This window comes from Nuphar pumila, chromosome 17 (assembly GCF_984573655.1).
Source record: "Nuphar pumila chromosome 17, dmNupPumi1.hap1.1, whole genome shotgun sequence".
Classification (NCBI taxonomy): Eukaryota; Viridiplantae; Streptophyta; class Magnoliopsida; order Nymphaeales; family Nymphaeaceae; genus Nuphar; species Nuphar pumila.
The window spans coordinates 4582641-4595381 of NC_143265.1; the positions used below are offsets into that span (position 1 = coordinate 4582641).

A 12741-nucleotide genomic window follows, 5' to 3' on the forward strand; every position below is an offset into this window, starting at 1 on the left:
TCGCAAGGCACGTTACGAAAATCCTTTTAAGTATTGCAAAAATTTGTACCATGCAAAATTTCAAAAGAGTATCACATGAGGTATTGCAATTTTTTTTTTCCAAATTTTTGTTCTATATAAATGGTGTTTTGTTTATCAACCCCTTATTTGCATCCAGATGCCTTATTTTTGGAACCCCTAGTTCTTTTGGTCTCCAATCCTTTCGACGACATTCAGGCTTTGCAAAAATCCCTCATCGATGGTGGTTCAGCGGAAACAATTTATTAGCGATGGTAAACACTGAAAGCATGGGCCACACTTCATCGATGATGAGTTTTTCTAGTAAAAGCATTCGTGGTGAGAGGATCGATGACACTTGTTCAACGATGAGTTTTTTTCGATAAAAGCATCAGTGGTAAGATCGGTGGCACTTTATCGATGGTGAGTTTTTTCTGATAAAAGCATCGACGGTGAAAAGATCGGTGACACTTGATCGACAATGAGTTTTTTTTTATAAAAGCATGGATAGTGAGATCTTATGGTATAGGTGGGATAGGAAACTAAAAGCACGCGAGTTGTTTGTGAGTGATGCATTCTTATCATAGAGAACATGAAGGATGATTATGTAGAAGGCATCCGCTCTAACGAACTGTGATAACCAAAAAGATGTATTAAACGATGATGATGTAGAATAACATAGAATGTAGAATCAACGTTGGTATACTTGTTTTCTCTCTATAAAAAATGTGGTGTAATTTGGCATTCTTGAGGCCGAAGAGATGAAAATACTTTTGCAATACTTTGTTTCTTCCCATCAAAGACACAATGATAAACAACATTCTTGTGAAAGAATAAAATAAATGCAATGTGCGAGCGACTTCATTTTGTGAAAGAATAGAATGAATGAATGAAATTCATGAACAATTTCATTTTGTGAAAGAGTGAAATGAATGCAATATATGAGAGACTTCATTTTATGAAAGGACTGAATAAATGCAATATATGGATGATTTTATTTTATGAAAGAATGAAATAAATACAATGTATGAATGACTTTATTTTGTGAAAGAATAAAATGAGTGCAATGCATGAGTGACTGCATTTTATGAAAGAATATAATGAATGCAAAATGTATGAGCGACTTCATTTTTGTGAAAGAATGAAATGAATGCAATATATGAGTGACTTTATTTTATAAATGAAATGTATGAACAACTTCATTTTATGAAAGAATAAAATGAATGAAATATATTAACAACTCCATTTTATGAAAAAATGAAATGAATACAATGTATGAGTGACTTTATTTTGTAAATGAATGAAATGAATGCAATATATGAATGACTTCATTTTATGAAATAATAGAATGTATGAGTGACTTCATTTTGTAAAAGAATAGAATAAATGAGATGTACGAGCGACTTCATTTTGTGAAAGAATGAAATAAATGCAATATATGGGGGACTTCATTTTGTGAAAGAATTGAATGAATGCAATGTGTGAGCGATTTCATTTTGAGAATTTCCTACTTATGCGATATTTTTTTTTTAAATCTTACTGTTATAGAATAGATTCGCCCGTTTAACAATTTAATAATACATATAATCAAAACTGAAATGTACACCTAAAATTCATCCAAAAATATAATAGAACAGCTACAAATTTTATCAACCTTACATGTAAAATTACAACCAAGATTCTAAATACAACCATGAATAAACTTTACATCCAAATGACATCCAAGTTTTTATTTATTTTATCAAAATTACATCTACATAGGGCATTCAGATGCACATAAGAGTTGGCTACCATAAGAACTTTAAGGTTGAGAAAATAGGGTATCTAGATGCAAATAAAGGGTTGAGAAATGAAGCGTCATTTATATAGAATAGAATTTCGTAAAAAAAAAATCACAATACTTGTGCAATATTCGTCACAATTTCACAATATTGGACTTTCGTAAGTTTTTCGTAATTTTGCAATACCTCATGTGATACTTTTTTGGAATTTCGCAAGGTACAAACTTCCGCAACACTTGAAGAATTTTTGCAACGTGCCAAGTGTTTTAAAAAATTTCAAACTTTTTTGCAATATCGCAACCACAAATGTGATTTTGTTGACGAATTGAGTGGGTTCATCCACTTTTAGCGCTATGACCCGCAAAAATAAAAAATTCGCAGCTGTGAGGGTTAAAAGCATTAAAAAAAATGCGAACCTACTAAATTATCCATTTGGCGGATTGATGAATTGAGGGGCATTTTTTGAAAACATATCATTTTTATTGTACAATACTGTCATTTTTCATTAAAAATAGTGTGTTGTGTGCTTACATGTGATTCTTTTTATGTGATACCAAATTTTACATTATAGGTCAGTCAATTAATACCAACAGAGCTGTGTTTGATTCAGTTTTTATTTGGGCTCCACACATGCCATCAAACACAAAATTACTTCACCGTTTTTTTTTTTTTCGAGCCGTCGAGGGAAAAGTGATAGCTTAAAATGAGGGAGAAGTCACCAAGGCCCCATGCAACTTTTTCTCAAAATTCTTTTTTTTGGGCCAATCAAACATACAGTTGCTATGAAAGCATGAATTTGATACACAATTGATAAATTGGACACAAGTTGTGTTTATTTGGTTATGGAATTGAAGGCCCAGCCCATGGGAATGTGGAATGTGGTGTTGAAGCTCGGCTTGAGGAGTTGAGCTTGAGGTGTTGAAGCTGCCCATGTGAATATGAAATGTGGTGTTGAAGCTCGGCTTGAGCTGTTCAAGCTCAGCTCATTCTTGTGGCAAGCTGAGCATGAGTTCATGATGAGTTCGAGCTGTACAAGCAGGGTTCAAGCTGACTCATTTTGTTTTAAAGTTGAAAAATAAAGAGATTTAAACTCTAGCCCATTGATCCGTGATCGAGCTGGTTTGTTTACAAAAAAAATATACGTGTTTCAAAGCTAGAAAAAAGTATTTGAATTCAAACTTATTGTTTGCAATTAAACACCTCAACCATTTAGTTTACACTAACTTTGTGATATGAAAATGTATTAAAAATCTATTATAATTAGTTAATGAACTTATACGAGCCAAACTGAACAATAGGTGCTCATTATTAGAGTCATTCGATTTAGGAAGGGAAAGTGCTCTACTAAATCCATATTTGATTAAGCTTAAAATGTGCAGCCGGATATGCTTTTACAAATAATCAATCCATTGGGTTAGATTTGGATTTGGCCTAGATTCATATTCGATTGTAAAACTGCATAATGAATTCGAACCCAATCACTAACCGGACACTTTTAACGGAGCCGACTACACGGATTCAAATGTGGTTGGATATTTAACCTGAACCCGAACCTTTAACATGACAAAAAAAAAGTTTGCAGCTTCTTCCCATTCATGGTCAGACGGCATGAAGAGTTAAAATGGTTGCATATATGTAATTAAGTGAGATAGGCTTGTCAAAGTATTCTTCTAGGGCAAGGTTTGGGTGTGATTCAAGTGGATTTCAATAGACTTTACATAGGAACAATGAATTTAATCAAATATTGGTGGACCAACCAAACAGGCTTACTCATCTCTTTCTACCTCATGCTTGATCAGAAGCTGGGCCAACTGTTTCAGTCAAATCCGACCCACAAGGTTCACACGCGTGAGACATGTTAATGCCTTTGGGTATGGGTCCTTGATTTGTCTGGAGAGCCCTATAGGTATATATGTAGTGCCTCCAAAGTATCATGGTCAAGTTGTACTGTACTATCTAGCATAAAGTCATAGGTGCAAACTTTGTTGGTTCAATCTGGCGTTACAGATGCATTCTGCATAGTTGTTTAGCATGTTTGATTTACTAAGTTCTTGTGTTAAGGTTGATGCCAACATGATATTTTGGGCCATTTTTTAATGATCATTATTTCTATGAATTGTTGGCCATAAAGTCATACTATCTTTTAGAGTTGCATTTTATGATGTATTGTATATCATTAAATCTGATAATGTAGTAAGTCTGTATAGTTAGATCTAACAATTGGTGATAACTCTATGTTGAGATTGAACTCATTGATATCTTGACTTTAAAGAATTAAAAAAAAAAGTGGGATTCTTCTTTTTAATAGTTTCATACCTAAATTCACATAATATAAATAGTGACTTCTTTGTGTGAAAGGTGACTGCTTGCTTCTTTGAACCCTCAATTAGGAGGTAATTGAGATGAATTGAGGATGTTTATCTTTCTGCAAAACTCTTGTACTCCTCAATTAGACCCTTTCTTTTCAAGCCGAATCTGTTGCTTTAGTTTTATAGGTGTCTAATGAAACCTCTTCATCATTCACCATTTACTCTGCTTATTTTGATTAATGAATTTTCCTTTCCCTAAAAAAAACGACATTTTATGCATTTTACCTCATAGAGCAATACCTTGAACTTTGACCCAGCTTTTTGGATAAGTAAATGGACCCAAACACCTTAAGGGGATGGTGGCAGATTAAGATTTTCCACCTTGGGGGGGGGGGGGGGGGGGGGGGGGGGGGGCTCCGCTGGTCTGGTAGGAGCAGCTAGTGCAGGTCACCTTGTGTTGGAACGTTGCAAGTTCAAAAAACCCAACGCTAGGGTTGTATAACTGGTAGGGGTCTGCTTAACCCCAGCTTTCCTTTGAAAAAAAAAAAAGAAGACAATTGAATATTTTTATCCACTTGGGGATGGGCTATACGTAGGGGTGTCAACGGGTCTGGTTTGGTTCGGACTCAAGTAAAATCAGACTTGGCTCTGATTTTCAGGTATGGTCTCTAGTCTGGACTCAGTCTAATCGAACCCATCATAAGAGAATCCATACCCGGATCTGATAAGAACTACATGAATCATACCCGGGCTATATCCAGTAAAACCATATTTTTATCATTTTTACATTGAAAATTTGGGGGTCTTAATAGAAACTCGGGTCTGGTATAAAATTTTACAAACTATACCCGGGTCTATGTATTAGTCGGACATTGGGTCTGGACCCGGGTCTTAATCAGATCTTATTATTTATCACCATAACCGGACCCGTTGACACCCCTAATTATAGGGCCGAACATCAATTTCTCTTGATCCCCCACCACCCGAACTAGGGCTTGGCTTTGATAAATATAACACACAGATAGACACATATCCAGATCTTATTCGAATATGGATAGTCCATAAACACTCAAACCATATATAGAAAAAGGTTTGAGCACATTATGGGGTTTGCCCACCTCAAGTAAGGTTCGTTGGTTCAACTCGTGTCCCATGCAGCCCCACCTGGAGAGAGAGAGAGAGAGAGAGAGAGAGAGAGAGAGAGATTGGGCACGCGCAGCCACACATTCCCCAATATGTAATGCCTTAGCCTCGAAGCAACAAGGAAACACTGTAGCAAATAAAATTAACCCGCCTCACTTAACGTATTTGTCTTTTAGCTACTCATGTTCAAATTCTGACCAGGAGCACATCCAGTATCCTGTCATACATCCCACTTGCTAATTCCATTACCGACTCCCTCGCATCATCATGGCTTATGTAATGCTCTCTCTCTCTCTCTCTCTTCTACATAGTGCCATTAAGAATAGAGGATGCCCTTCAAAGGAGATCTTGTAAATCTTTCTCTAAATCAAAGCCTTTTGAAATTGCTTTTGTATTGTTTTGAACCATGAGACATGCAATAATTGGGATGGAATCCCACAGTAAGAGGAGACTTCATGTTCTTTTGAAAAATTCAGAGGCCACCCACTTCCAAGAAACTCATGCACACTTAAACCCTTGCTTTTAACTCCCCACCCTTACAATCTCATCAATGGTCATCAGTCATCTTCAACAGTTGCTAGGGGAGGTTAGGTAGTGTTTCTCTTGCCGACCGAATTGTAAAAGTTGGTGCAGCAATCAAAACCTCTTTTAGTCCCACAGCAACCTTCCCATCTTTCTGATCACCAAGTAACCCCTCACCCCATCTTTCCTCAAAATTAAAAAAGGAGAATGGGTTTCAATAATTGAGCTTGGCCCATGGAAGATACAAAAACCAAAAGAAAGCTAATAAAACTACGTCTTTGTTGATATCTAGTCCTCTACGTTTCCTCACTTAAAAGTGATAAATAAGAGAAACCTTGATTTTTGTATTTTGGTTTTCTTTATTATCATGGGTGGCTGGTAAAATGGCCAAAAGTGGCCTACATTCAAAACCATCAGCCGCAGTGGTGGAAAGCAAGTAAAAGCAGGGTTGGAAAAACAGCACCAATCAAACACTGCTTTATCAATAAAGACATCTCTCTAAAAAAGCAGCAACCATTGGCTTCCTATATAAATCTTCCCTTGCATTGTTCTATTTTCAGTCGGATGGAAATCATCCTCCTTGTTCTTCTCTGATTCCTCTACAATCCACTTGAAACATTCCAACTCTGCTCCCTCTATATTTTTTGTTGATTGCGAGTCATTCTTCTTTCATTGTTATATACTTGACCTTTTTCTTACCATCTCCAGTTATGGACCCCATACAGATGGAAAAACTCCAAGCTATGGCCAAATACAAGAAGACCCACTTCCTCCATAAGCTCACCATATACACACTCTCAACCATTATGCTGGGCTTGTTTCTATCAAGCCCACTCTGGCTCCCTCCCTTCTGCTCCTGCATTAAGTCCCTTCTCTTTGTTTCAGTCCCGCAGACCATCGAATTCGTCCTTGGTACGAAAATTTTGTTCATAATCTCAAATATCATTGTATTCGTCCTTGTTGGTCAATCCAAGCTTCTGGATACTTCAAATTCAACACCAGACATCTATGATGAGTATATCAAGAGGAAGAAGAGACACCAAGGGATCTCTGTTTCTGTTGCAGCAGATAAGGAAGTTCACTGCTATGAAGACAAGGCTGTTATTGAAAAGTCTGTGATAAAAGTGAGGACTAAAGAAGACCAAGAGAAAGATGAGGAGAAGGAGAAGGAAGATGAAGACGATCAGGAGGAGCTACAAAGTAAGAAAGGCGTGGACTTTGAGGAAGAGGAGGAAGAGTGTGGTTTGCCTGCTGATGAGTTAAATAAGAGGGTTGAGGATTTTATTGCGAAAGTTAACCAACAAAGGAGGCTTGAAGCCAGACTGCTTATTTGTAAAGGATAAGAAAGCATAATAATCATTAGACAGAATAAGTATAGGGTGGATGGTTTGACATAAGATCCGCAATATTGTAGAAAGATTGTAGTTACACTCTTCTTAGACCATCTTATCATGTGTAAGCTCGGTCAGTCTAAGCCTGCCATTGTGGTTACACTCTTCTAAGTTTGTTTAGCAGAACTCAAGGATATCCACTTTGCAATAAGCAACTTAGTCATCTTTCTCTCTAGTTTTTTCCTTCCTGTTCTTGTTCTCCTTGCTTCTGTTATTAACTTGTTCTCCTTCTCCTTGCTTAGTCCCGAAATCCCATCTATTCTTTCTTCTTGAGTGAAGCTTTTTCACTAGACCAAATTTCTTGTTGTTTCTCTCGGTTGCCATTGTCATATTTCTTCGGATCCAGTCTAGTTTATAGCATCAACAATCATCAAAATACGATTTCAGGATGAGCAAGGCCGCAGTTTGCAGAAGTTGGTTCAGATTTGGAGATCATCAGTATAAAGGAAGTACCGGAAAGCCAATAATACTGCATGCAATAAAAAGAAAAGTTTCAGAAGATTTTCCAATTGAAGAATTGAATAGAAGAGCAAAAGCCATGATTGCTAGTTGGAAGATAGAAAACCCTTACAAATTCCAGCACTATGTAGACGAGAATTTGGGGTGTTTCTAAATGTTGGTTCTTAGAATCATGGGGTATAGCATTTAGGAAGCACCATACAGAGTCATCATTTGAATTATTTGACTGTTAGGTTTCTGAAAATTTTGTGGTTTTACAGTTTAGGGTTGGTTGTTTGGCTTTGGATACCGCCAAGGGCATGAAAAATCATGGTGGGGGGAGCTTTACTCCAACTTTTACTAGTGGGAGCTGTAACCTTCTTTTATAAAAAGCAGAACTTGTATCTTCCCGTGTTTTTTCTTGTAAAGAGATTCTCTTCCACTAAAAAAACCATGGTAATTGTTGATGGATCATGGCAAGTTTTTTTGGCAAAACACCATGAGTGCCATGCAAGGACTTGGACTGAATACCACATCTTCTGTGGTCTACTCCATGGTCTAGTAGTCAAAAGAGTTGCACAGACTTGACCAAGTTGGTCCAATCAATTCAAGGCTTTTGCCTGTACCTACCTGATATGTACTCAGCTGCTTGGTCCTCCTAGTCTTTCTTGAATTGAAGCACTAAAACTTCAATATACCAGAAAACACATCTTATCCTTTAAAAGGGAGAGGTCTCTTTTGAAAGTTTAAAAACAAAGGAAACAAAAACCCTAACTAAGCATACGGGAAAATTACCAATGTTGTCAGTATCGGTATCAGCCCTGAATCCACCGATTCAACTGTATCGGCCGATATTGATACTCAAGTTAATCGTTCTGTATCGGTCAGAAAATAATAAAAAAAATAGTGTGTCAATCATAACATGACACATGTTAAAACCATTAAAATAATATTAAAACAATAATGAAATTTATTTTTTAGTTTTTTTGCATTTATTAAAAAATAGCCCATTCAGTGGTGAAGGGTATTAACATTGAAAATTACAAAGCAGGACAAATCTATACAAAGTGGGCTCAGTCCCCACCCCTCCAAAGGGGTTTCTAGGGGCCAAGCCCTCTACTACTGCCCAAACCTAAGGTTGCATGGATGGGAAACCCAAACGAGAAACTTATTGGGAAACAGAAATGAGAAACATATTGAGAAATGGAAAATGGGGTTTTCTAAAATCCATGTGAAATGAGAAACATGATATGTGTGTGTGCGCGTATGCTTATGTATGGAGCAAGTGTAATATTGAGAATATGCATAAAGTTTGCACAAACTTTACTTCTTTACTAACATTATGAAATTTATGATAACTAATAAGACTTAATAATGTATTTTTAATGAAGTGCATGATACATTGACTACAACTATAAAACTACTAGAGTTAGTTATATTTTAATATAAAGGAGTGCACAGTCGGCTTACTTTCAATAAAAAAACTCAGATATCATAAATAAAGCATTTAAATGCAACATAAGTTTAGATAGATCAAGAAATAAGAAAGAATGATGCAGTTACATTAAATTTTGTAATTCTCAATTTCATCCAATACACTATGTTCTTAATATTAAAAATATTAAAAAAAATGTTTGAAGATAAATAATTTAAATTTTGAATAACACATGTATTCAACTTTTTATTGAAAAAAATTCTTATTTGATGGAAATGATTAAGAAACATATGGAAAACATGTTTTTCAAATATGCATGGGAAACGAGTTTCCTGTATAAAGTAGGTAGGTTTCCCATGTGATGTGAAACGAGTTTCGCAATTGATGGAAAATGGGTTTTTCATGCATTTTTAGGAGTTTTCCACAAGTTTTAGAAACCTAGCTTTCCGGTTTCCCAAGAAACGAGTTTTCCACGTGTTAAGTAGAGTTTTTTGTCCAAACCTCGTCCAAAATTCTCCTTCAAAGTTATTTTGTCAAGTCAGGTAAGTATGCTAAGAGTTCAAAATACACATAACATTTCAAATAATGAGTTCGTGAACTTGGTCAACATGGTGACCAAACATATCCAAGTCCCTGGTCGTTCAGGCAGGTCCTTAAAACGGTTCTATATATCATGGAATATAAAAAGTTCTCTTGGAGGATCCCCAGGATAAGAGATACTACTTGGGATTATTATTCAGAAACCATTGGGATCTGTATATTTCATTGGATACTATCTGGAGCTAGAATCAATCTTCACAAATCATGAACTTGGTCAGATTTTTCATAACGAGCAACAAGTGTATAGTACTATAATCTGCAGCGATCAAGTGAAGAAGAATCTGCTAAACTTTGTGCATGCTAAATTTTTTTCACTCAAGTGTCTTTGGTCATTTGGACCAGTTCTCAGAGGCTCTTGGTCATGGAAAGGCATTATATGGGCATGGCGTCTCATTTCTTCTTTGGTATCTTGGCATGTCCAAGAAGGGTCTGCAATTAAGTTTTGGACAAACCCTTGGCTCAATCAACCCCTTCTTGCCAATCTGTACACGATTATCTACAGTTTTATTTTCAATCAGTTACATTATTCAGTTCGACCAGCCTTGCAAGGTTACAACCAACAGCCTCCTGTTTTTCTTCCACCTAATTGGCATGATGTTTGTTCTACCAACCTTTCTCACCTTCCAGATCAATTGTTGTGGAAAGGTGATGGCATACCAAAAGGTCACATGGCACCTACTATCTCTCAATGCATTCTCTGGAATGAAGTACTAACCCAGAATTTTTTTCCAAGCATGGTGAGCTCAACTCTGGGTCTCTAAACAGTTTCCACATGCCTCATGGGTTTTGTATCTAGCATGTGAGAATCGTCTTATTACACAATATCGATTTCAGCAGCTAGGCATTCCATGGGCAAATTGTTTCTATCTCTGTAAGAAGCATGAGGAATCTGTTCAACATATTTTTATCTCATGTTCTATAGCTTCAACTGTTTGTCAGCATATTACTCAACTTTTGGATGTTGCAGAACACCATCCAGATGCCTTTTTGGTTGAGTTCAACTCATGGTTTCGTCGCTCTTTTCTTTGGCCTTGGCTCACTAAATGTTGGAGACAAGTGTTCCACACTGTTGTGTGGAGACTTTGGATGACCCACAATAAATTATGTCATGAAAGATTCACCACCTCCATAAATGAAATTTGGTCAGCATGTTATGAAAATATAATGAAATTCAAGTGGGATCCTAGCACTTGGATAATCATCCAAAACTGGTTGAAATTAATTTGGTATTGTTCCTGATCCATGGCCTCCACTTGGTTTTAAGGGCATTGCTTTTCAGGTTGCCTCAAGGCTCAGCAAGGTACGCAAGGCTTCAATGCTGGTAGCAGGTGTTTTATAACTATCCTTCAAAATATAGCATATTTGTAAAGTTTTTGGTGATTTGTTGTTTCTCTCCAAAAAGTGTTTTGAATGTTTAGTCTTGTATCTAAGAGGGAGAAATTTTTATGGTGGCTTAATTAGAGTGTTTGTAAAGTATTTTTTACTTTGGTAAACCTTGTGTTTTAGGGTGACTTGTGGATGCTTGAGGTGCAATATGGTGTTTTGATGACGCACTTTGCATTTTGAAGTGCATGTGAAGTGTTGAGGTCTGCTTTGACCAAGCCAATTTTTGAATGGCCTGGTTGTTTGAAAAACTTTAAAAATATATTTATATGGGCATTGTGACAGTTGAACGATTTTGGAGGTCTTTAATCATTAGTCAAAGATGAGTGACCGTTTAGGGTCATTTTTTGTCCAAATTTTGAACGGTATGGTCTACGATTTTCATTTCTTCTAACAAGCAACAATGGATCTCTTGGCTATTACATATTTCGGTGGACAGCTCAACCTTGCATCTCAAGTTTTTATCACTTCATGTTTTTATGTTGTTTTTCTTCTAACTTTAACCCTAGCTTGTCAGTTTGCCTTCTCCTTTCCAAAGTTCTCGAAGATGATACACATATTGTATGGAATGACAAGCCATCTTTTTTCGAGCAGGTTGTATGTTACCCCCTGAACACGGGGCCACGTGTTCAGGGATCCTAATGAGTGCCACGTGGCACTCATTCGGCTGGTTGTGTACGGAGGAAGGAATATTGCAAAACCCAAGATCTTCCTCCGTACATAATCAGCCGAATGAGTGCCACGTGGCACTCATTCGGACCCCTGAACACGCGGCCCGGTGTTCCAGGGGGAACATACACCACCCTCTCCATCTTTTTGGCTTGGGAGCCTATCTCCCATCATTCTTTTATGGAAAAAAAAAAGTTAAGATGAATCTTTGACAATGTTTTTGTTGGTGGTCCTTTGATACCTACTACAGAAATCTGTGATTTATGTATGTGCCATGTGTGCGATTAACTCTCCTTGTTATTTTTCTTTGTAAATGTGGCATGTGTTTCTTAAACCTAGCACTATAAAAAGATGCACATCCTCATCCTTTGAAATAGGATGGGTTCCATCTTAGATTCAATTCTAGCCATCCAATCAATGGCTAGGATTGATTCATAATTTTATCTTTTTTTTTTTATTTATGATGAAGAACCCTTGTGGAAGCACAAGAAAACCCTGGATGGGGCTCCACAACTACCCTGCCTTAGGTGGCTAACCTTTGAAAGCTATGGAGACACTCATGCACCAGCAGGATTTGATCCGGGGTCTCCAACTCAACAACTTCACAACCACTGTGGTCTGATACTAGCCGTCAGGTAGATGGCTAGGTGAAATCCATCCTATGTCAAAGGATGGTTTTTTTTTTTTGGATTTCTTGGGCCAGCTGTTCCTAAGAACGCAGAAAGGAGTACAAGAAATAAGAGAGCAGATTCAGGTTTCGAGTTCTAACAATGTTGGATTGAGTAAAGCCAATGGGTTGAGAGGGATGCCTAGGGCTGTCAATGGGTCGGGATCTGACTTATTAGGACATACCCGAACCTGCTCAAATAACTAAGCGTTGGGTTCGGGTTTTGTCGGGCCACAAAAATGAAACCCCAGACCCAAATCCATATAATTTCAAAAAAATACTTTTATTAAAAATACATATAAAATACTCAGGTTGGATACTCGACAAAAATCATAACACAAACCCGGCCCGCATATTGCTTGGGTTGACCCGGGTATTAGATTTTCATACTCATACACAAGAATTT

At 37.0% G+C, this 12741-nt stretch overlaps 1 protein-coding gene across 1 annotated transcript; it reads left to right on the forward strand.

Moving 5' to 3' along the window:
- Positions 1 to 6477: 6477 nt before the first annotated feature.
- Positions 6478 to 7095, forward strand: LOC149811413 (uncharacterized). Its single transcript, XM_089993879.1, has one exon. It carries the CDS (start codon positions 6478 to 6480, stop codon positions 7093 to 7095), a length of 618 nt encoding a protein of 205 aa, XP_089850005.1.
- The last annotated feature ends 5646 nt before the right edge of the window (positions 7096 to 12741 follow it).